We start from the raw sequence: 25,321 nt of genomic DNA on the forward strand, positions 1-25,321 counted from the left end.
GGTGCCATTGATGATCACAATTTCGTGCACCAACGTCTTTGAAACCAGCATTTTTAAACCATTCAATATAGTCTTCCTCCTTTGGGACCAATAATGCATGCTGGCAAGATTGAAGATTATCACATCTGAGCAATTGCTGGCAAGATCTTCATCAATAAAATTTCAAAAACAGCAACAAATAAGCATTCAAAAACCCAATCAAAAACCATAACTAAAATCAACAAGGAAACATTGCACCAAGAGCAGCTCTCAAAGACACACACAATCAAAAACACCATTATCAACAACACAACAGACTGAACAGAGCCAGGAATCAAGAACAATAAGCATCAAAATTAAAAAACGGCAACAAATAATCACCCTTAACCTGAAAACAATAAATCTATCAAAAGAAAATTTAAACACAGCATACTCAGAAATTAAAAAAAGCAGCAGCAGACTAACAAATCCATTTTAACCAGTAATTTCAACAACTTGAAATCAATGATTATTTTTCCATTCATATTCAGAAACCAGTCTCACTAAACAGAGCATGAAAGGAAGAGCTGAAAAACCCTATAAGCAGTGACACTAACCTTTGACGCAGAGCAGGACGACGAAGAGACGACAGCGAGTGGCTAAACGAACCACAGACGACTTACCATACGACGGCGAGCAGCTTGAATCCTCAAACAGAGAAGCCAGGGAGATGGGGACAACGTGCCGAGCTAGAAGAAGACGAGTTCGGTACAGGGATAAGGAGGAAGGAGTGGAGGCACCGACAACCACGGACGGCGACGGCAGAAACGTTAAAGAAGCTAGGGTTTTGAACAAGCTATTCTGAGTGAGTGAGGTGAATCACGAAGGAGGGGGTGTTAGGGGGAAGGGGTGGGTGGGTAACGCGTTGGGAGGGTTTCTTGATTTTTTCTTTAAAGCAAAAATCAAAACGACGCCGTTTATAAAGAACCGGTTGGTTTTCGGTTCGGTTCACCCATCCGATTTTCGATCGGTTCAGCTGTTTTCAGATGGTTTTCAATTTAACAGTTTTAGGCACTAGACCGGATCGTTTTCATTACCGGTTGGCTGTTCTTGCTGTGATAACTAACAAAGAACTGATAATGAGGGACGAAGGGGGGGAGGGAGTTAGGGGAAGGGGGATTAACGCGTTACATTTTTTGTGTTGTTTTAAATCAAACCGGCGTCGTTTATAAGAACCGGTCGGATATCACGGTCTGGTCATACGAGTCGGTTCACACCATTCAAATGATTTTCAATCTGACGGTTTTAAATAGTAGACTAGAGCCTTTACATTGTCGGTTTGACCGGTTTTTTACGATTTTTCGCAAACCGAATGTTATTTAAGAATTATTTCATCTAAAAAGCATATGCATGGCTATCCGTATAGAATATATAAAATATAATTAATATAGTCCAAAAAAATAAATAAATACAAATATGAAACTAATTCTCTACGCAAAAAAATTAAGTTTATGGAGGTTGCTAGTTATCACTATCTAACTCAGCTGTCGGTTCTGGATATACGTCGCCATCATCTGAACCATTAGCTTCGTCTTCAATAACGTTGTTGTCAATGTCCTTTTGCCAAGGACATTTTGTCTTCTTATGTCCTTCCATTTGACAAACACTACAACGTTGGTGCTTCTTCCTAGATGGTTGTCCTGAGCCTACACCGCTTTGATTCACATACGGATTGCTACTTTTAGCTACACCTGATTGAGGTTGATTAGTGCCTTCGTCTGCAGCCTTGTAAGATTATTACAATCCCATAATTACAATCACGTGTCTCTTCATATCTCTCTGGTACTTTAGCAGCAACTGCAGCCAATTGTTTAGAAAATTCCACCAAGGCACTTTGACGACTAATAACAACAGCATCCCTGGTGAACCCACTTGGATCATTGAGTGCTGATTTAACCTTTTTTGTCCATCTATCCAATACCAATGACCGGGAAATCTCACAGATGTCTCTGTCAATCAGAACTTTCACAATATGTTCGCAGGGAATACCAAATGACTCCATTCTTAAACAGGTACACATGAAGATAATTTCTTCTTGACGAAAATCAACGGTCCACATAAAATCGGGCTTCCCATGCTTACACACAGTATACTTTATGCAATAATCGGTATTATCTATGTTTAGCACCCGCATTGATCCAGCTCTAGAGAGAAATGGCCGAAAGAAAAGAAATATCTCATGAGTGTATAACTCAGCAGCATATCTCTCTAGTAGCTCTATACAAGTTTGCATGACAGGCACCCCACGTGTAGATTCATAATCAGCATTAAATTCTTTAAATCGCATGTGTGCAACACACCTTTGAAAATGCTCTACGAAACTTGTCAAATCATACCGCGACCCCACATACCTTCCCACAACTGAGTGTAAATCTTCACATCTTGATGTAGTTCTAAAGCCAGCAAAGAATTTTCCTCTTAGATATGCAGTAGCCCACATATGCTTCTTTTCGTACATGTTGATCACCCACGGCTTATCCTCAATGCCAAATTCTTCAATAAGCTGAACCCACTTACGCTTAAACACGGGAATCTCGTAGTCTCCCAACATGATTTTTCTGAATTTCGATGTAAACGATGGATTTCCAACATTGCTAGTTGCATTTCGAATAAGGTGCCAAGCGCATAATCTATGTCTGACTTCGGGAAATACATCTCTCACTGCATTCCTAATCGCCATGGCCCCATCAGTTATGATTGAGGTCGGGGTCTTGCCCCTAATTGCAAACATGAGCAGACGCAGGAGCCAAATATATGTATCAGTAGTTTCGTCAGCAATTAACGCAGGTCAAAAACAATTGTTTGGTTGTGGTGGTTAACCCCACTGAATATGACTAATGGACAACTATACTTGTTCTTCTTGTATGTAGCATCAAAAGCAATAACATCCCCGAAGAGTCGGTAGTCTAGTTGGCTAATCCCATCAGACCAGAACAAATTATGTAACAAACCTCTTGAATCATGACATGCCTTGAAATATAATTGTGGATCCTTCAACCGCATATCCTCCAACTTCTTCAACACTCGCGCTGCATCACCAGGAATTTGACGCCTTTGCCGAGCAATCTCATTGTACATATCTCTGGGACCATAGCCAACAAATTCATACCCGCCTGCTTGACTAGCTAGAAGACCAAATATCTGTGAAGTTCTAATCCCTGACTTTAGCATGTTCATCGTTTGCATAATATCTGCCTCTGACATTTTTCTGTGGGCAGGCAACATAGCACTGAATTGTGTATCCAATAGATCATGGTTGTGTTCGTCAGAGAAATAAAAGGTATGCCATCTTCCACTTTCTGGTACAAATTTAACATCCATTCGGGCATCACATCCAGTTCTTGTTTCTAATCTAGGCTCCTTTTTCCTTTTTTCCATCGTGTAATATTTCTCCATCCTAAATCCTTGCCTATGACATACAAACTTTTGTTTGTAAATCTCACCAGTACTATTCTTGAAGGTCTTGCTCTTCCTTGCACTAAAGCCCTTCGACTTTGAGTACTTCATATAAAAATCAAATGCAAGCTGCAAAGTAGAAAAGTGGTATTTGCCAATTTCCTCCGCAAAATTCTCACTAAATTTCAAAGTTGTAATGTCTTGCACGGAGTCAACCGCATAAGCGGCTTCAAGGATATCTTTTGACTGATCAGATCCAGAAAAAAACGCTCCCTCAGTAAATTCATCTCTGAAGTCTTCTTCAAATTCATTCTGTTCATCCATCATATCTTGGTCACTTACTAGCTCTTCTTGTTGGTTAAAGTCATCGTCCTCCTGGTATTGCTCATTCATCTCAGTGTCCGTAAATATACCTGACATCTTAAAAATGTCCAATGAAAAAAATTATTTAATTCCCTCTTCAGTCATATATTTTTATTTGTGGTAAAATTTAAAAATTAAAAGTAAATAATATTTAAAATTTTTTATTTAACAAAATTAAAATAAAGCACAAAAATAAGAATAAATTTGTGTAGGAGTACATTCATTATGTTATAATTTTAATAATTAATGTAAAGTTTAAAAAATTGAATAAATTTATATTTATTTTGATTACATTCAAAAGTGAATTATATATACTGATATAATCAAAAAATATACTTAACTTCTTTTATAATAAGTAAGTTTTTCAATAATTTAATTTATTAAAAAAATCTCATCTTTTTATTTATCCTACAAAATAAAAATTCATATTAATAGTTTTGAATAAGAGAATTAAAATAAAATATAAAAATAAAGCTTGAATAAAAAAAATACAAAGTTTTCAATCTAAAAATATAAAATAATTAAAAGATAAAAAAAATTATTTAAATATGCTTTTTCAAGACACTCTATGACTTAGATGAATAAATATTATTTTTAAAATGAATCATGATATATTGATATAAAAATTATTATGTGTAAATTTTTTTAACAATTAATAAACCTCTCTCGTTAATAACAATATTGGAACTTAAATTTGAACACTAATTAATATTATATATTGTGTAGGTACTTAGAGTATATTATAAAAGTACTTAATAATTTGAAGAGAAAAATTATTAGTGTAAATTTATTTTTTTTTAAAAATTATTCTTATTGAACTATTCTATACTTTTATTCCTTCAAAACATATCTTAATAAAAATCTTTTTAACAATAATTTAGATCCAATAAGAATATCTTAACGAGCAGTTACATCATTCTGTCATGGGTTAATGCAAAATTTACAGAACCTGAGTACGTGATTGAGTATAGTTTCTTAAAATTTTGGGGTGTCCAAGTCACTACTCCCCCTCTAGGTCCGTCCCTAATTGCTAACTACTTAATAATAAAAAATAATAACATATATTTACTTTTTAGTATTTCTCAATGTCTGTGAATTAATAAAAGATAAAAAAATATTTTTTCATTACACAATCAATTTCACGAATAAAGTATCGAAACGAATAATTACAAAATTAGAGATTCTATTCACTGACCTCGATTTTGTAATCAAAACGATGGTTTATTTTCTGAACACTACAATGAAAAACTTGATTGGACCTTTGCTTATTGCTGCAACAGTGATTAACGATGAAGAAATAGTGGATATTAAATAGACGGATAAAAAATGTATTTAAAAAAATTGGATATTGAGTAGATGGATGTTCCAAAGAAAAACAATTAATGGTGTATAATCAAAGAAAATGATACATGATTTCAATGGTGGGATTGAATAATTAGTGATGGATTATTCACCAATTTATACTGTTAATATTAAGGAAAAGATAAGATTAGAGTATCTACATCAAAATAAGACCGCAAAAATTGAAGATAGAATTTGAAAAATAAGATAGATGAATAATAAGATAATTTCTAAAAAGATAACAAGATTGAAATAGGAGCAAGCACACTTCAATCGATTGAATTAGGTAAATTCATATTATTTTGGTGAATTCAATCGATTGGATTACAATACCAATCGATTGGAAGCCGAAAAAAATACATTTAGATCACTTTCCAATCGATTGAATTTTCAAACCAATCGATTGAATTCGAAGTCACGTGCATAACCAATCGATTGAATATTGATACCAATCAAATGTTTGGAAGAATTCAATTGATTGAAAATTATAAACTAATCGATTGATTTATGCAAAACCATTCTTCCCAGCAATTTACAATCGATTGTTTAGTGATAAACTGAAATCCAATCGATTGAGTTTAAATTCAATCGATTGGTTTGATAGTCCAATCGATTGGTTTTCAACAAAACACGAATTTATGACTCCTCGGGAACGTCCCGGATCGAATGTAATATTTTAATCAATTGGAATGACCAAAAAATTTATTAAGATCAATGGAAGATCTAATTCGTTATTGTTTTTGTTCTTGATTGTTAATAAACATGATAGATTTTGGTTAAAATAATTATTTATAAAATAAAAAATAATTTTTATAATTAAATAAAACATATAGGGTTAATTTGTAATTAAATTTATAAAAGGACTATTTAGCAATTATTAAAAAATTTTAAAAAACATGTTTTGTTATGGGACCACTTAGTGGTCCAAACATTTTGGGATCACCGAATCCTGAGCCATATTTCTTTAAAATAAGCACTTTTAGAGTTAAAAATCCAAACTCAAAATAACTTATTTATAAGTTACTTTTAAGAGTTATTTATTATTTAAGTTATTTTATCAAAAGAAGCTTAATTAAGTTGGTTACCCAATCTGGGCCTAAATCTATCATAGTTGAATAATCAAATTTTTATATAAAACGTAATGAAATTTTCTTACACATTTTTCATAATTTGGTATTAATTTTAATAAACTGATAATTATAAAATAAGATAAAATAAATAAAAAATCAAAAGAAAAATTTTAATTCAATGAATATGTTTAATTTTGTTTCAATATAAATAATATTTATCTTTTTTTTTTAGAGAAAGGAGGGTCAAAGACCCCAAAAGCAAAAACAGAAACTGAAACCTCTTAACAGAAAAAAATTATCTTTGATAAAACTCAAAAGATGTATTCATTTTAAAAAATGATAAGATATTAAATGAATGATATCATGATTAGATAATTCATACAAGTAATTAAAAGATATAGATATGAATTTAACATGAACATAAACGAAATGGTACTTGAAGCTGAACTCTCAGAAAATTAGTATATATAGGAGAGTGTGGGTTCTTTCAAATAAGAAATGCAAAGTGATAATAATAATCCAAGAATGATGATAAAGAAGAGAAAGAGTTGCTGCTTGCATTTGAGATTGAGAAGTGGAGCGGAATGCGATTCTTGTGATCAAGAAAATTATGATTCTTTCACTTGCTTATCAATGGCGGTGGATGCATGTCCTGAACAAACCTCTTCATGTTTGGAGAGAATCAAGAAGACGAACAAGAAGAGAAAAATGGAAGAAAACAAGAAACCGTCGTTTTCATGGGGATGTTCAACTGAGCTAATGATGTATGACGATCCATGGAAGCTGAAGAAGGTGCTGAACAGCAGCGACGTGGGGAGCTTGAGTAGGCTGTTGCTTCCGAAGGAGATGGCGGAGCCGCTGGTAGCAGCGGTGTTGGGGTACGATGAGAACCAGAAAGAAGGAATGGAGGTCGAGATATGGGACGTTGACACACAGTCAATGCACAGTCTTGTGTTCAAGAGATGGGGTTCTTCTAGAAGCTATGTCTTCATGGCCAATTGGATTAAAGACTTTGTCAAAAGAAGGTCTCTCAACTCCGGCCATGAGATTGGTTTCCACTGGGATCCTTACGCCAACCGCTTTGATTTCTCTGTTCTCAAAGCTGCCACAGAGGAGGATTTCTCAAACTGAACTATTTGTTTTGGAAGAAGAGATGGAATTTCAGTAGTCTAACTTCTTTTACTTTCTTTTCTTCAATCCTTGTTTTTTATTATATTTGTTATCAACAACACAATTGAATTATACAAAACTTTTGTTTGCAGACTTGCCTTCTAACAAATATATATTATATTTTTCTTCTTTCTCTTTTTCTCTTTGTTAAGGGTCAAATTATGGATTTTTTTTCTACTTTAAATTAAAAGAAATCATTATTTTATCAAAAAAAAAGTAATCAAACTTTAATTTTCATTTTTTTTGGCATTTAGTTAAAGTTCGTCGTACCCGGACGAACTTCATTTCGTCTCCCTCCATAAATATCACATAGGTTGAGAAAAAAAATTGGGAAGTTGAATATTAGACAATACCGCCGGTGGTCAATGACAAGTTGGCAATTATTATTATCGTCTCCAAAAGTATATAGGAGTACACAAGAATACAGGAATAAACCATATTTAACAATGGTGTAGTAGGAATGGTGCTTTCCACCACCTTAATTTTGAAAAAATCTAATTTGGTTTAACAATGGTTGCGATTGCCAATAATTATAACTAGCTAATAATTAGCTAATACCTTTTATAACATTCAAAATCATACTAGAGGTTTCTTGGCGTTTCTGCTAATATTGTTAAGTTATTAATAGATCAAGTCTTAATTTTGCATTATTTGAAACTAGTGGAAATTTGTTGTGTATGATGCTTAGTTTGTTCTTAATCCAAACTTGGTCCTTGCAGATTGGCAGACCAAACAGCGTTTGTTAGGTTTTATAATTAAAGTTAAAGATTAAGATTATTTGGATAAGATGTTATATTAAAACCAGAATCGAGTAAATCTGGTTTAGGTAAAAAACAATTAGTCAATTATGGTGATTTTCTCACTCTAATGTGATCCTTTGTTCTATTATGCCATGCTGCATAATTTATAGGGTTACAAGTCCAGGGTTGGTAGTTCTCAAAACAAGTTCGGCATGATCAAGTTGTCCAACTGACATTGTTTTGTGCATGTGTGTTTAGGTTTTAGGGTTTAGTAATGACAATTATAAATAAATTGCAAATGTTGATTCCCAATCTCCACTTTGCTTTATTATTCCAATACTTGCCTCTTCATTTGGGTGGATCTCTGTCTAAGTGTAAAGAAGAAAGCCTAACAGCAGTAAGGAAATAGTAACCAACATCTCAGGTGAATGACAGCAATGTAGTAATGTATTTTACTGACTAGTCATGATGCTTCCTCCATCTGACTCTGTACATTGTTGCATGTGCAAAAGGAGCATGATTTAGTTTCATTGCATACTCAATTCCAGCATCAACCTGTTGCAGCTACAAAGGACCTAGTTGAACAAAACTTCCAAGATGGTGGTATTGACCCACATAATGTTGAATCCGGAGAATTGAAGAAGCTTGATAGTTTTGTAATTTGTGTTATTTTGGAATAGAAATGTAAATTGTAATTTGTGTAATTTTAGAATAGGCATTTGAAGGTGCATTTGTATAATTTTGCAACCATCTAATGACATTAGACAAAGAATTGGTATGGATCATTGAACTTTAACTGACCATGATAAAAGTCCATCAAGGAATTTTCTCCTTCTAGCTTCAAAAAATAAAATAAAATAAAATAAAAAAGAGAGTTCGGTTTTTTTTCAGTCTTCTAGCTATTTAACATCCAAACATAAAACAAATTCTATCATAGTCGATTTTAAAATGTCAAGTATATTGTATACATATATACTCAACTATTGAATAATCTTTCATAACTAATCCAAAGACACTTGTTTGGCTTGATTGGTCGACTCGTCAAAGTATAAATGATACATATACTTTTGTAACTGATCAGTAATCACATCAATTCAGTGCATGAAAAATGAATCTCGTTCAAAAGACTCCAGCAAATCCTACAATCATGATGGTGCCTTGCCGGTTACTCGCCCGGCAATCCATCCGAGACCATCATACAACCCTTCTCCAGTGAGGGCACAACACGCTTGTATATGCCAATCATGATCCTTGATGCTGTGAAGAGATAGTGCATCGGTGATCTCAGCAGGTGTCATGGCATCTTTGATATCTTGTTTATTGGCAAAGACAAGGATGACTGAGTGCTGCAATTCGTCGTGACCCAGCAACCTGAAAAGTTCATCCTTCATAATAGAGATCCTTGCTCTATCGCTACTATCTATCACCGCAATCACAGCATGTGTTCCTCGATAATATGTTGCCCATGATGTCCGGAGTCTTTCTTGTCCGCCTAGATCCCAAACCTGAAATGAAGAAAACAGAGTGAGTAATACGGTCACCATGCACAGTAGCAAAGCTTGGAACTGTTTTCAACATGCTAACTTCATGAAAATATGCAGAATGTATATTGTCACCAGGAATACAGGACAAATTTGAAAAATAATTAGCAAGAACTCGAACGAAGGTTGAAACTGTCGGCCTTTAGAAAACCAAAAGAATAGAAGTAGAAACATAGTTTTAAGTCATAAGGAAATGTCTTCCTTTTCAACTGTTGATTTAATTTGGGATAGTATCATTTGTCTTAGCTTCGCTTCAGTGCTCATGACAATAGGGGTGTCCGTGGATTGGATCGAATCGGATATGGCCGAAAATTCGATCTGATCCGCACAATTTCCATCGGATTGGATCGGATATGATATCCGCACTTTTTAGTGCCGGATCCGATCCGATCCGATCCGCAAATGTGCGGATCGGATCGGATCGAATATCGAATATATCCGCATAATTAAACTTTCTCTTTTTAATCATATTTCAATATAAAAAAATTCGTATCCGATCAATTTTCGGATCGGATACGGATATTTACCGCAGATCTGCGGATATGATCCGATCCGATCCATGGACACCCCTACATGACATGTTTCTTTAGCAGATATTCAAAGAGATTGCATGCACTGTTATAGCTAAGTAAGCTTTTTTTTTTTTCCATCTTGATTCTTGGTTAATACGTTTTGTATCCATGCAAGGATAGCCCTCTTGTATGTTCTCTTATTCTTATAAAATTTCTTCCTCTATCCAAAGAAAGGTGTAACAAATGGTATCATCTTCCAGTAACAAACTAACCCCCTCCCTTCCCAACAATATAAGACAAAATTAGTAAATGGTAAACTATTGACAGGAGATCATTCCCACACAAACATGAACACCCAGCATTCAATTTAGTAGGCCAAAATGGTGATTAGATATTTTGAGACTTAAGAGTATCCAAAACAGTCTTAGAAAACAGAGAAATAACACATGAAAACTGATTAATATCCACAAATTTCGTCAACAAGTATCTTCAGTACACATGTTTCATTCAACCATCTCCAGAACAAGATTTTCAATATAAAAAACAAAAAAGTAGAAGTGAATTTTACTGACGACGAGAAAAGTGAGTAACAATTGGTAACTATATCTAACCAACTCTAAATAAGGCTTCTAGTGTAGCATACTACTCCCACTCAATCCCACCCAGAAAAGGTAAAATATTTATACAGATACACAACCCCTTACCCAATCACAAACAATACTAAATAAGTAAACAACAGGTAGATGAAAGGGAAGCATTGAAGCAAGATAAGCACATTAAAACAAAGTGAATGGTGTGAATTGATGAAAGAAGGTTAAGTAAGTGAAAGGCACCTCGAATCGAATGTTCTTGTAGACAACCTCTTCAACATTGCTACCAACAGTAGGGTTGGTAGTGACAACCTCACCAAGATGCAACTTGTAAAGGGTAGTGGTCTTCCCAGCATTATCCAAACCAACAACAACAATCTTATACTCCTTTGCAGGGAACAACATGAACCAGAACCGCGATGCCATTGCCCCCATCTTCTTCCTCTACCTACACTTCACTCTTGAGATTAATCACTTAATCAATAATCACGCAAACCAATTAGCTATTCCAATGAAATCCCATTAACTTAGGGAGAAAAGGGTATCTAAAAATCTAAATTTCAACCAAAAAAGCACCCAACTTGCGTTGGATCAAATCAATGTCAAGGGTATGGGTATCGATAAAAGTGCGGGAAAAGCAAGAACGAAGAAATCGATCAGACCTGAAACCGGCTCCAAGGAGATTGCGAATAGAATCGGAATTGGAATCCAGACGGAAGGAACCCCAAATTTCCTATTTTGCGTGAACCAATTCACGATTTTGTCGTGTGCTTGTGTAGTGTTTTTTCTTTTCCATGGAAGAGAACAACGTAGGAATCTTAAATTGTGCCGACAGCGTGGCGACCCACGTCATTTACAATCTTTTAATATTTTAGATCTTGTATGATGGTGAATGATTCAATGGTCCTTGCATCTTTTTTCACCAAAATTGGTGAAAGATAACCATTCCTTTACGCTGTTGGGTACTTGGATTTTGGGCTCAATTCTTCTTCGATACTTTTAAACCTTAAAATATCTCATTTATTGAAGTCTACCTATCCTAATAATTTTAAAATAGTATAAAAATATTTTTTGGGTTAAAATAATATTAAATTAAACATATTGAATTAGTGAAATATTATTTTCACCCACAAAAAATAAACAAAAAAAAGAAACAATATTTTTATTTTTTAAAATTAATTTTAGTTTGACAAAATATATATTTTGAGGATAAATAACAAATAATGTATTTATTTAATCCAACCTTTTGTAGAGTCATCTAAAATGTTATTTGGAAAGTATATATAAAAAATAATAATAAATTGATTTTTTTTACTATTTTTTTATTTTTTAAATATTTTTTCAGTCATGTAAATGATATAAAAATTTATTTAAAATAAAATGACCAAATTAAAAAAATAATTTTTTAATCTTTAAACAGATTTACAAAAAATTATATTGATATTTGTAAATTATGAGATATATGGCAAGTTTCAAAATTTTGTCAAATTAAAATTATATTTTAAAGATAATTATGAAATACTTGACATGTTCTAAATTTTGTCAAAAAAATTTCTATAACAAGAGATTATAATGTCAAAATAATTATTGTATAAAGGTTCATTATGCTGCAGAACCTTTGTTATTTCTTTGTTTATTACTTTCATTAAACAATAGTGTTGTAGAATAAATTTTTGATATCCTCACTATGCTTGTTTTTTAAGAAAAAATTATTATTTTTTCTATGAATTAATTTTTGACAAATAATTTTTAAAAAAAGGAATGATACTTTATATTTAAGAATGTTTTAATTTAAAATAATATATTAAATATTTGAGGATATATTTTAAAATGTTATAAATATCAATATAATTTTTTGCAAGTCTATTTAAAAGAATAAACAAATTATCTTTTTAATTGATAATTTTATTTTAAATGATTTTTTCTGTATCTTTTATGCGATTGACAAAATATTAAAAATAGTCTAAAGATATTTTTATTATTTTTTATATACATTTTCTAAATAAATTTTTAGATAATCCAACAAAAGGCTGAATTAAATACATGAATTATTTGTTATTTATCCCAAAATGTGTATTTTTATCAAACTAAAATTAATTTTAAAAAATAAAATTTTTGTTGTTTGTTTTTTGGGTCAAAATATTAATTTAGTTTTAATATTTTAGTATATTGTCACTAGTTGGGCTTTAATAAATGGGCTATTATAAGGCCTAATATTTTTTAAAAGAGAACTGAACCCAAAAACCTAGAGGTATAAGAGAAAAATTATCCTTCACCAACATTGGTGAAAAAAGATGCTGGACCATTGAATCATTCACCTTGTATGATAAGATTGATCTTAGTTACCTTTTTTTTTTGTACATATTACCTTTATTTTTTTAACTTTTGATGGCTGGCGTTAGGGGTAGCAAATGGGCCAAAATTTATTGGGTCGGTCTGCCTAATTCATTGAAAAAAGTGGATTAGGCTGAAAATTTAAATTCGATAAATTTAAAAAATTCGTCTAACTCGCATCGTTTAATCCGTGAACTTTGGCGGGCAGGGCAGGTTTTCCCAGCGAGTCAGAAAATTTTTTTGTCGAGGTAGTTTTTTTACAAATTTTTATAATGTTATTGATCTACAAGAGGATGAAGATGATAATTAAAGATGTTATAAGTTATATTTTGGATTATGTTTTATATTTGATTGATTATAACTTAAAAATGTTTAATTATATGTTTTAGACAATATTTGTTTTGCTTTGGACAATGTTGGTTTTATTATTTTGTTTTAAAAACTTGGTTTATGATTATGTTTATTACATATTTCTAATGATAAAGACTTTAATGTTTGTGAATTTAAAAATTATAATTTTTTTATGTTTTTAAAAATTATAAATTTATTGAAATAATTGTAAAATTATATATATTGTTTAATATTTAATGATTTATAAAAAAAAGATTTGACAGACTTAGCCGCTAACCCGCCATTAAGCGGGATGAGATAGCAAGAAGTGTCATGTGGATAAATATTGCTGCTGACATATGGAAGGCTTTAAAGCACAGAATTGGTAGGATGATTTGTTTTGAATAATTGAGTTGTTAGAAGAATTGTTTGCAATCAAGTAAGATGATTTGAGCATCACTACATACTTCAACAAATTGAAGGAATTTTGGGAAGAACTAGATAATTTTTCTTCCGTACCAACATGCAAGTTATGTGTTGGAGAGTATGACTCTAGACTTAAAATTGTGAGGATGTACAAATAAAATATGTGTGTGGTAAGACTATTAAGAGGCCTCAGTGATCAATATACTGTTGTAAGATCACAAATAATGCACATGAAGCTGCTTTCCCATGTTGATGTTTCCTTCTTGTTATTTCTGCAATAAAAAAGACAAAATGTAGAACCAATTGAATGTAAAACCTAGATGGCCAGTATAGATGCAAAGTCAAATTTTACTATAAACTCTAAACAAGTCAATATGAGATGGGATAGAGGTGGTAGAACCTCATATGGAAGAGGAGGCAGAACTCAATGATACAAACAATATGTTTTTTGTAAGAAAAGTGGTCATACAAAGGACACATTACGAAAAAATGGTCTTTCACACCATATGAGAGCTAGAAATAGGAAAAGTATAATGAACAATATAATTACTAATGAGCAAGATGAAGAAATCAACAATGTACCTCAAGAAGTTCAGAATGACTTTAAGATCATATTTTCTATAGACCAAAAGTTGGCATTATTGGCATTTTTAGAAAAACAAAAATTGCAACAACAAAGTCACAATCAAACCATTACATTACCATGTAGCCAATGTATTGCATTTCTCATGCCATTAGCCACTTTTAGCCACAACTCTTGGGTCATTGACTCAGGAGCCATTGACCATGTTTTATATTCAATTCAAGCATTTAAAAGTCTCTACTATATTAAACATGTGCATATAAACTTACCTGTGGAACTCAAATTGTCACAGATATAATTAATACCATAGGCTGCGTTTGTTTACAGGGACGGAACATTAAGACAAGGACACAGAGATACAAAATCGTGTTTAACAGATGAGACATAGACAAAGACATTATATCTAGAGACACTGAATTAGTGTATTTTATGTCCATCCTGATAGGAATGACACAAAGACACTAATAAGGGACATAATTTATTTTTTATTTTTTTATTATGCTTGTTAATTTTTCATAATTATACTTTTTATTATTATATATTTTTTTCTCAAATTTTTTTAATGAAAAAAATAAGAATAAATTAGATTTTCATCATTTGTTCTAGTTTATTACTAAATAGAATACAAGAACACTAAATTTTGTGTCTCTGTCATTTATGTCTTGTTTTTAATGTCTCGTTTTGTCTTGTTCTCATAAAAAAACGCAGCCAGAGTTCACTACACAATTTCATTTAGTATATGCATTGTTTGTTCCAAAATTTAAGTTCAAGCTAATTTTGGTGTCAAAGTTAACCAGTGATCTAAAATGCAAGATTATTTTCGATGATTCTAACAGTGATATATAGGATAAAATTACTAAGAAGAAGATTGGAATATATGAAAAAAAAGTGATTATATGCATTTGAGAATTTAAAACCAATCACAGCAACAAACGTTATATTAGCATTATCATTTATGCTATTGCCATGCAACTCCAGCAAAGATGATTCAAAAGCAATTTAGTATCTTAGATTAAGACACGTCCCATCTTAGAGAATAAATGTGATGCAAAAATATTATAATTTTTTGAAAATAAAGGATCCTTGGACCATGTGACTCATGTCACTATGCAAAATAAAGAATATCTGGGTCACACTGGATTTGTTTCTATTGGAGGATACAAATTTTTTTACTATAATTAATGACAAAAGTAGATAAACTTTGACCTTTTTCATGAAATCAAAGGTTGAGATAACTTCTCTTGTGAAAAATTTTGTTAATCTTCTCCAAACACAATTCAATGTTTCTGTAAAAAAAAAATTAGAACAGATAATGACCTTGAATTTAAGTTAAATTCTTTCTACAATTTTAAAGGCATAGTGCATCAAACAATATATGTTGAGACTTCTCAACAAAATGAAATTGTAAAACAAAAACATCAACACATTTTAAAAATAACTAAAGCACTAATATTTCAAGCAATGTGCCAAAATATTTCACATATGCAGCAGCACAAGCGATCCACATTCTTAATCATATACCAAACACTCTTTGCAAAATGTGTCTCTATGAAAATTTAAAAGAAAAATTACCTGAGATTGAATACATTAGGATGTTTGGCTACTTGGTATATGCTGCAACTTTGACTGCTCATGAGAAAAAACTTGATAAGAAGGCCAAAAAATGTGTACATCTTGAATATAAACCAGAAATAAAAAGTTATTTGTTATATGATCTATCAAAGAGAGAAATTTTTCTTTTTGAAAATGTTACTTTGTCTGAAAATGTCATGCCTTTTGCATCAAGTGCATTCTCTAAACCAGGCCAAGACCCAAAGCACACACCAACTAGCATACCTGCATTCACAGACCCTTTTGACATCACTTACAATGACTATTTTGGTAAAACATTGCATAACACTTTCACATATGCACCTATATCACATAATGTTATATTAGATACGACATCACACAATGATACACCAACTGTTGCATCTCATAGTGATCACATTGTTTCTGACTCAAGTGAGTTTATCGTAGATCAATCAGCTCCAAACGATTATATTGATACTCACTTAGATTCATCCTTAGAGGCTCAACATTTGATGTCTCAAGAATAATTTATCCATACCATACTGATCTTAAAAGATCAAATAGGACAAAAAGGCCACCAATATACTTAAAAGATTTTCATTGCATGATAACTTCTATAATTGATTCAGTTACTCCCAATCTATCACTACAAAATTCTATCTCACAAGTAGTTACATCAAAAGTGGTGTCACTTGAACCTAAAATATATGCATTAGATAAACTCATGCATGTAGAACATAGGAATTATGATGAAACTGTTACAAATAATAATTGAAAGTTAACCATAGATAATGAACTTCTTGCTCTAAAGAACAATAAGACCTGGACTCTGACTAAGTTTCCTGACGGTAAGAAAGTAATGGGGAGCAAATGGATTTTTAAACTCAACTCAACCTAGATGGGTCTGTAAAGAGGTACAAGGCACGAGTTGTGGTATAGGGTTTTCTCAAACTCATGGAATGGACTATAAAGATACATTTAGTCCTATTGTGAAAATGAATACTTTCACAGTTGTGATGGCAATTTCAATTGTAAAGCAGTGGCATTTACAACAATTCGATGTGAACACATCATTCTTTTATAGTGATTTATGTAACGACACAATCTTTAGCATGTCATGATCATACTAAAAGAAAGGTTTTATTAACATTTTTATTTTATTATCTATTTAATATTGAGCCTTTACAACATTAACTTATTTATAGATTTAAGAAAAAGCCCATAAATTTTGTTTTCATTTTTCATCAACCATCAGACACAAAGATATTCAAATAAATATATATACATAGAATTACTAATAATACATTATAACATCTATTCATTAGACAAAATATGTTCATGCAAATATATATTCACATAATTACTAATAATAATATATTATAGTTATTTTAATAAATTTAGATATAACTCAAATACAATACCCATTCATCTGTAGAGAAATAAAAACTTCAAGTAATAAAGGTAAGGGACAATAAACTCTACAACAACTTGACTCGCAATTAGCTCTTATATGCTTTCACAATTTTATAATAAGTCTTCACATCTGTTACTTACTGAAAGAGTTGAAAAATTTGGAGTGAGAATAGATCCACACATTCTCATTAGAGAATGTGAATATCGTAAAAATAAAGAATAAAATGTAAATAATTAACTCACTCAAAAAAATTATTTTTATCAAGCTTTTAAAAATGCTTTTGGTTTTACTTTAGATAATTAATTACTTTCTTTACATTCTTAACACATACAAACCCAATCCACGTCAGTTTTATCCTATTGATATAGTAACAAGCACAAGCAAAACACACAATATGAACAGAACAAGCAATTCACAAATAAATCATACAACAAGAAATTCATAAATAACACATCACAATAATATAAAGCACACCCAAATATTTTATACAAATACATATGATGAATGTCTATTCTAAGCAGGTCATGAGCTCATGTGTCGGTTAGCTACCTGCACTCAACCACATCTTCGAAATAAGCGCTATGCATCGCCGTCTCTATGTTCAGAAATCATTCCTCTATGAGCATTTAGTATTCACCGTCCTTGTAAGAAAACCAAAATATTCCCTTCATGCGCATCTTGTATTCGCTGTCCTCACTAGGCCGTACTCAATGTCTCAAGTGAGCACTACGTATCGCCGTTCTTACTATATAGCCGGCACCAAGGCCCAATCAACATTTTTCTTTCAACTTTTCCTTTTTGTAAACCTTTTTCAGTTTCTTTTTCTGTTCTTTTTTCTTTAACCGTTTTTTTTTTCAGTTATCAGTTCTCAATCTCTATAACTCCTCTTAGTTCTCTCCTTTTCTTTTATTCCTTTTTCTCAACTTGTCCCTAACCTTTTTTCAACCTCAATCTTTTTCTTAACATTAACTTTTCTTTAACTTGACTTAACATTTCATTAACCTTAATATTTTCTTCAATTATCCTTCAACTCTTTCTTTTACTTTTTTTTTATAAAAATTTGGACATAATCTGCCTTAAAAGTGGATTTAACCACCTTTTAAGAGTTCTCTCAATTTCATCAATTTATCAATTTTTTTTCAACAATTATCAAATAAAAAAGTTCTCAATAATCAACATATTTTATCATCATATAATTTCAATCATTGTAAAATTATTTATAAACCCTTCAAATTACTGTTTTAGTTAGGAAATCAATTTTAGGAACTCAATGTATAAATTCACCCTCAATTTATTTATCATTCATCAAATCTTATTACTCATCATAATTTAATTCAGCAACCAATCACAACGTTATTAAGTAAAAATTAGAACTTTCAACAAGCATTCATTCTCAAACAATCTTGCAAGATACACATAACTGTTAAACAAATTTCAATTCACACCCATTCAATTATCATCACACTAACACCAAAATCAATTACCATTCGCTTTCACAACAAAAAATTCAATCACACAAGACAGTTATTAATCTATTTACAATTACTTACTAAACTTTATAGGCATTCATAAAATTAAAATTTTTAATTTTAAAAATATATCCCCTATCTCAAATTTTACATTTTCACATTATAAATTTTTTATAGAAATTTTTTTTTATTTAAACGAATTTATCAAATTATTGTTGATTATATATTTAAAAATTTAATATTTTAAATTTCATTAAATAATATAATAGTTATTTTAAAATTTAAATCTTTTAAATTTTTAAAATTATAATTTTTATTATTGTTTAATTTATATGATAAAACTCAATAATTAAAAAACTAATTTGTGAGATCACCTGTTGAATCTTAATATTTTAATATAGTTTTTTTAAAATAACTACTATATTTATTTAGTAAGATCTAAAATATTAAAATATTTAAAATAACTATTATATTTATTTATTAAAATCTAAAATATTAAAACTAGTTATATACTCACAACCAATAATGATATCTCTAAATTATTTTTTTCTCACTAAATTTTTTATTTTTTAACTCTCTCTTTGAAATCTTTTCTTCTCAAATCCTTCTTCTAACTCTTTTTTAAAAAAAAAACAAATTCAGATCTATTTTTTCTTACTCTTCTTTCTTCTTCAATCTCTCCTTTTTTCGTTAATGCATCTTGATGTTTATAGAAAAATCATAGTTTAATCAATGTGCTTTGAAGTAAAAATTCATCTTCTAATACATATTTTGGCTAAGATTTTTAAATTAATAGTACACACTAACTCTATTTTCAAGATCAGTATGCGACCGTTTTTTCTTAACAAAGATTTTGTCTCTGACCTTGTTTATTTTTTTTCTTTTTTTTGGATAATGATGTAAAAGAAATATTAAAATAAAATTATTTTTGTGATTTTTATAATTTTTTATATATAAAGATCTTTTTTGGAATTATGTTTTTTTAAAAGATTCTACAGAAAAATAAAAATAATTTTATATTTGGATATCTCATGCAAAAATATATTTTATCTATCAATTATGTTTAGTATAATAATATAAAAATATTTTTTTGTTTATTTATTATGTGAAAACATATTTTTTTAAGAAAAAAATCTTTTAAAAAATATATATTGTAATTTCTCAAAAAGACTTTTATTTTTTATTTTTTTAATATTTTTACTTTATTAATAAAAATTTATCAAATAAACTAAAAAAAATCTTTTTCATCAATTTAATGACACCTAAACAAACACAAAATAAATAAATAAATAGATAGATAGATAGATAGATTGATTGTCTAAGTCTATCGAACAATTTCCTTGAACAATCCATTTATATTCTTAAGCAATACAATTCTATTATGAGATAGACATAAATTGTAGAGACCTAGTGTCTTTCTTCTGTTATAATAGGAGATTATTCCTTTCTTGAGGGGAGAAGAGAAGAAGAAGAATCATCATCATCTAAATTTAGGAGGCAGTACTTAAAATTTGTTATAATCAATTTATTTCCCTTTTTGGTGTCTAAACAATTCAAGAACAACCACCAGAGAAAAAAAATGGAAACAGCCTAATCAGCTGTGGTCGAAGCTCTCCCCATGGCTCCAACCATTCACCATAATCAGAATTCAGAACCGCTCCAAGCTCCACGCTTAGCTAACATAATTTACTTGCTTTCTGCTCAATTGCACTCATAGAAGTGAAACCTTAAAATGCCTTTCAAGCTAACTCAAAAAGCTATATTAGAATCTAGAACATAATGATATATTAGGAACGATTTTGTTAAATCTTTCTGTTTTATTAATAGAAAAAAGTGTGGTTGAAAAGAAATACTTCTAAACCTGGAATACTGGATTTTAATTACTATAAATAACAACATAAATATTGCAAATCAATCATGGGAACGGTAAGCAGCAATTATAAGATTTGTTCCATGTCGATCGAGACTACATGGAAGGTACTTAATAACGCAGGGGGAAAAGAGATGTTGTATTGATAAATCAGAATTTAATTACAAGGAGTTTGTAGTTATATGAATTGAAGTATTACTTGAAGACAAGAAAAATAACAATGAACAGTGGTTGAAACTAAGAAGAATTAAGTGAAGCAAGGAAAAGGAACGCAGCCATTTCTGATCTTGCGTTAGGGCCTGGTGAGAAGAAGAATTGGTTAGAGCAGAACGATGAATATCATGTAACCAGAATAGGGAGAAACAGAGGATAGAATAACACCATACCAGGCTCTAACTATTTTGCATAATCCTTCCATTTGGTATTTATGATGCGTCCTCTCATGCTTCTACGCACTTCTGCAGAAGGTGGGTCAGCAGCCACGTGTCTCTGCTCTGTAACTAACTTCCCCTCGGCAGCATGGTTTGCATTAGAGTTCTCACTCCCATCCAATTCTGTTATTCTCTTTCTTACATTACCCTCTCCATTTACACCAACCTTGTCCTCAAGGTTGAGAGCAGGGTATAGTCTAATCATGTCTGCAACTGGTTCCCAGGATGTCTCTGCAGTGTCTCCAATTCCCCACTGCACATGGACCTGGTCTTCTGGTTTTCCATGTTTGAGAATCGTGCGAACTCCTATAACTCGAGAAGGCTCAAGTATAGGACCTTTGGCACTAGTCTGTAGAGGCAATGGCAAGTACTGATCAGTGTTATCCCCGCGGAATCTTTTTAACACTGAAATGTGAAACACATTATGAATCTTGGCCTCTGGAGGAAGTTCTAGTCTATATGCCACGGAGCTAAGTTTATTGATAATGCGAAATGGGCCAAAGTATCTCAAACCCAACTTCTGATTTTTTCTCAAAGCCACTGAGTGTTGGCGGTAGGGTTGTAAACGAACCAGTACCATATCATTCTCTTGAAATTCAACATCTCGCCGATTTTTATCGGCAAACGTCTTCATATATTGTTGGGCACGATTGAGGTTGGCCTTAAGTTGTTCCAGCAGTGTGTCCCGCTTGGTTAGCAACTCTTGCAACGAGGGTTCATCATCATGAGAGAACTCATATCTAATGAGATTTGGGGAGCACGACCATATAAAGCCATGTAAGGAGACATTTTGATGCTTCTGTGGTAAGAAGTATTATACCAATACTGGGCCCAAGATAGGATATCAAACCATAACCTAGGATTTTCGAAACAGAAGCAACGAAGGTACATCTCCAATGTCTTGTTCAAAACTTCACTTTGCCCGTCCGTTTGTGGATGGTATGCTGAGCTCATGGATAAAGTAGTGCCTTGCGACTTAAATAATCGCTGCCAAAAATGACTCATAAAGACCCGGTCCCTGTCCGAGACAATGGAGCTAGGAAAGCCATGGAGTTTGACAACATTCCTGATGAATGCCTCTGCCACAGAGCGGCTATCAAAGTCATGTTTCAATGGTATAAAATGAGCAAATTTTGTCAATCTATCAATGACCACCATAATGACTGTGTACCCATGAGATTGTGGAAGAGCAGTGATGAAATCCATGCAGACAGCCTCCCAAACCTGTGATGGTATTGGGAGAGGTTGAAGCAAGCCTGCAGGTAGTTGAGCCTCTGTTTTGGCGCGCTGGCAGATGGAGCAGGAAAGAACATAAGCTCTTATATCTCGTTGCATATTTGGCCAATAAAAAGCAGAGCAAATCCGTTCCACAGTCTTGGCGATGCCAGAATGACCTCCAATCACGCTATCATGGTATTCGTGCAAAATTGCTTGCATCAATGAACTCCCTTTCGGAATCACCAACCTCTTCCTCCATAATAGCACCCCATTCTGAACAGAATAGTTGGGGTCTTTCGGTGAGCCTTTCTCACAATTCTCCCGAAGCTCCCTCAGTACGTTGTCAGCCTCTATTTCGCTCTTCAATGTATTGAACCATTCCGGTTTTGGGCAAGACCAAGCAGCCATGAAGCTGCGAGAAAGTGCATCAGCAGCAGTGTTCTCCTTACCAGGTTTATATTGAATCTCAAAATCATACCCCATGAGTTTGTGTATCCACTTTTGCTGGTCAGGGGTGTGCAAGGTCTGATCTCCTAGAGTCTTTAAGCTCTGCTGATCTGTACGTATAATGAATTTCTTTCCCAATAAGTAATGGCGGAACTTGGCTACCGCTTCAGTCACTGCATAGAATTCCCGGGCATAGGCTGACTGGTGCTGTTTGTTAGTAGATAATTTCTTAGAAAAGAAGGCAATGGGGTGTTTATCTTGCAAAAGAACCGCTCCAATTCCCGTACTAGAAGCATCAGTTTCTACTATAAAAGGTTGATCGAAGTTGGGAAGGGCTAAAACTGGTTCTGAAGTAATTGCCTTCTTCAATGACTCAAAGGCATGAGCAGCAACTGAGCTCCACTGGAAGGCATCTCTTTTTAATAAATCTGTGAGAGGAGAGGCAAGAGAAGCGTAGCCTTTGATGAAGCGTCGATAGTAACCTGTCAACCCCAGAAATCCCCGAAGTTGTTTGAGGTTCTCAGGTGTTGGCCAAGCTAGTACAGCCTGAATTTTATCCTTTTCCATGTGCACACCTTTCTCCGTGATGGTGTGGCCCAGATAGTCAATTTCGGATACAGCAAACAAGCATTTTGACAGCTTGGCAAATAAGGATTCCTTCTGTAATGTTTGCAACACGATCTCCAAATGTGCTAAGTGCTGAGAAGTGGAAGGGCTGTAGATCAATATGTCATCGAAGAAGACAAGGACAAACTTTCTCAAGAATGGCTGAAAGATATCGTTCATAAGATGTTGGAAGGTGGCTGGTGCATTTGTTAATCCAAATGGCATTACTAGCCATTCGTAATGTCCTTGGTGTGTGCGGAATGCGGTCTTGTATCTATCCTCCGGCTTCACCAAAATCTGGTGATAACCTGATCTGAGATCCAACTTTGAAAAAATTTTTGCTCCAAATAACTCATCCAAGAGTTCATCCACTGTGGGAATAGGGAAGCGATCATTGACCGTAATCTTATTCAAAGCACGATAGTCAGTACAGAATCTCCAAGAGCCATCCTTCTTTTTTACTAAAAGGATTGGTGAAGAAAAAGGGCTACGACTAGGCTGAATGATGCCATCCTTAAGCATCTCTTGAATCATGCACTCAATTTGAGTCTTATGGTGGTGGGGGTATCGGTACGGTCTAACTCGAATTGGTGCAGCCCCCTCTACCAAGGGAATAGAGTGATCATGCAATCTTTGTGGGGGAAGCCCTGTAGGTTGCTGAAACACTATTTGGTACTTCTGGAGGAGTTCAGCAAAAGCAGGCCCCATGGTAGGGGAAAATGGCAGGGGAGTGGCTGTATTTTGTGCAGGTTGCTGAACTTCCACTGTGAAGGCTTCCTCAATTGCATCAGTGTTGAGAAGGCGTCGAATGTGGTGATACTGAGCTTGCTCCGGGGTGGGGTTCTTCTCACCATGCACTGTCACGAACTCACCATTATGCAGGAATCGAAGAAAAGCAGCATCATAGTCCACAATGTGCGTTTTCAGTTGCTTGAGCCAAGGAGAACCAATCACCAAGTCACCTCCAGCCACATGCAGCACAAAGACATGTGGAATAGTGACTTTGCACCCACTCATCGTGACCTCCAGAGAAGGAATATAACCCTCAACATCCATGATGCCAAAATTTCCCACTATCACCCTCACACCAGGGGCAGGCTGCACTGGAATGTTCAAGAATTTGGCTATTCGAGGTTGGAGGAAACTATCAGAGCTGCCTCCATCCAATAGAGCCCGAACCTCCAATCCTTGAAGGAGGGCTCGAATTCGGATTGTGGACGAACCAGAGGTACCATGCATGGCATTGTAGGATAGGTGATGGTCAGTTACTTGTTGCTCCAAGGTCTGAAGGAAGGGATCTACTTCCTCTTCAATTGCAGCTTGTTGTTCCCCAGCAGGAACTTCGTCTTCTTCAAGCTGAAATAACATAAAGTGTCTATTCGGGCATTTATGGAGAGCTGTGTATTTCTCATCGCACCAATAACACAAGCCTTTGGCCCTCTTAGCCTGAATTTCAGTTGAGGATAACCTGCGAATCGGATTCCGTGGAGAAGAAGTGGAAGATCGTGGTGATGGCGCTGGTAGTAATGGAGGAGAGCCTGTACGTAGAGAAGGCTTAGGTTGAGTTAGAGCCAATGTCGGAGGGTTAACAGAGCGGAACGAGGCCGGCGCCGTAGTGGTAGGCGGGTTGGGTGAGAACTTATCCTCGTATAAACGGGCCAAACTCACAGCCCTCATTAAGGAAGGCGGGCATTGCGCCTTGACTTCGCGCCTAATATCCTGCTGTAACCCGCTAATGAAACAATCCCTCAAGGCATCCGGGGGATCAATGTGGGATCGGTTAGCCAATGCCACAAATTCTGCATAATATTCGGAAACCGTCCCTCGCTGTTGGAGTTTGAAAAGAAGTTCTCTCGGCGATTCAAACAGTGAAGGACCAA

At 33.3% G+C, this 25,321-nt stretch overlaps 4 protein-coding genes across 6 annotated transcripts; 1 reads left to right on the forward strand and 3 right to left on the reverse strand.

Annotated features, from left to right (window-relative positions):
- Positions 1-1,479: 1,479 nt before the first annotated feature.
- On the reverse strand, positions 1,480-2,698 carry LOC107466111 (protein FAR1-RELATED SEQUENCE 5-like). The gene is made up of 2 exons (XM_016085086.1): positions 1,780-2,698; positions 1,480-1,736 (listed from the first exon to the last, which is right to left on the reverse strand). Exons 1-2 carry the CDS (start codon positions 2,696-2,698, stop codon positions 1,480-1,482), a joined length of 1,176 nt encoding a protein of 391 aa, XP_015940572.1.
- Positions 2,699-2,796: 98 nt separating this feature from the next.
- On the reverse strand, positions 2,797-3,834 carry LOC107466110 (protein FAR1-RELATED SEQUENCE 5-like). The gene has a single exon (XM_016085085.1). It carries the CDS (start codon positions 3,832-3,834, stop codon positions 2,797-2,799), a length of 1,038 nt encoding a protein of 345 aa, XP_015940571.1.
- A 2,987-nt stretch (positions 3,835-6,821) lies between these two features.
- LOC107466113 (B3 domain-containing protein At2g33720-like) lies at positions 6,822-7,319 on the forward strand. Its single transcript, XM_016085087.3, has one exon. It carries the CDS (start codon positions 6,822-6,824, stop codon positions 7,317-7,319), a length of 498 nt encoding a protein of 165 aa, XP_015940573.3.
- Positions 7,320-9,000: 1,681 nt separating this feature from the next.
- On the reverse strand, positions 9,001-11,569 carry LOC107466118 (uncharacterized). 3 transcript variants are annotated; one of them, XM_016085091.3, is made up of 3 exons: positions 11,404-11,569; positions 10,985-11,189; positions 9,001-9,603 (listed from the first exon to the last, which is right to left on the reverse strand). In XM_016085091.3, the coding sequence occupies exons 2-3, from the start codon at positions 11,174-11,176 to the stop codon at positions 9,244-9,246; spliced, it is 552 nt and encodes a 183-aa protein (XP_015940577.1). In that variant the 5' UTR covers positions 11,177-11,189; positions 11,404-11,569; the 3' UTR covers positions 9,001-9,243. The 3 variants fall into 3 exon arrangements, with proteins under 3 accessions (XP_015940577.1, XP_015940579.1, XP_015940581.1); XM_016085093.3 differs by having other exon boundaries at positions 10,985-11,194; positions 11,404-11,565; XM_016085095.2 differs by having other exon boundaries at positions 10,985-11,201; positions 11,404-11,565.
- Positions 11,570-25,321: the final 13,752 nt, after the last annotated feature.

This window comes from Arachis duranensis, chromosome 9, assembly GCF_000817695.3.
Source record: "Arachis duranensis cultivar V14167 chromosome 9, aradu.V14167.gnm2.J7QH, whole genome shotgun sequence".
NCBI lineage: Eukaryota > Viridiplantae > Streptophyta > Magnoliopsida > Fabales > Fabaceae > Arachis > Arachis duranensis.

What these genes read in the sequence shown, in the direction of transcription:
- LOC107466111 (XM_016085086.1), bottom strand. Translation starts at nt 2,698, where the DNA reads ATGGCGATTAGGAATGCAGTGAGAGATGTATTTCCCGAAGTCAGACAT. An exon ending in AGAGAGATATGAAGAGACAC is followed by an intron (nt 1,737 to 1,779) that starts GTGATTGTAATT and finishes ACAAGGCTGCAG; the next exon opens with ACGAAGGCACTAATCAACCT.
- LOC107466110 (XM_016085085.1), bottom strand. Translation starts at nt 3,834, where the DNA reads ATGTCAGGTATATTTACGGACACTGAGATGAATGAGCAATACCAGGAG.
- LOC107466113 (XM_016085087.3), top strand. Translation starts at nt 6,822, where the DNA reads ATGGCGGTGGATGCATGTCCTGAACAAACCTCTTCATGTTTGGAGAGA.
- LOC107466118 (XM_016085091.3), bottom strand. Translation starts at nt 11,176, where the DNA reads ATGGGGGCAATGGCATCGCGGTTCTGGTTCATGTTGTTCCCTGCAAAG. An exon ending in ACAAGAACATTCGATTCGAG is followed by an intron (nt 9,604 to 10,984) that starts GTGCCTTTCACT and finishes TCTTCATTTCAG; the next exon opens with GTTTGGGATCTAGGCGGACA.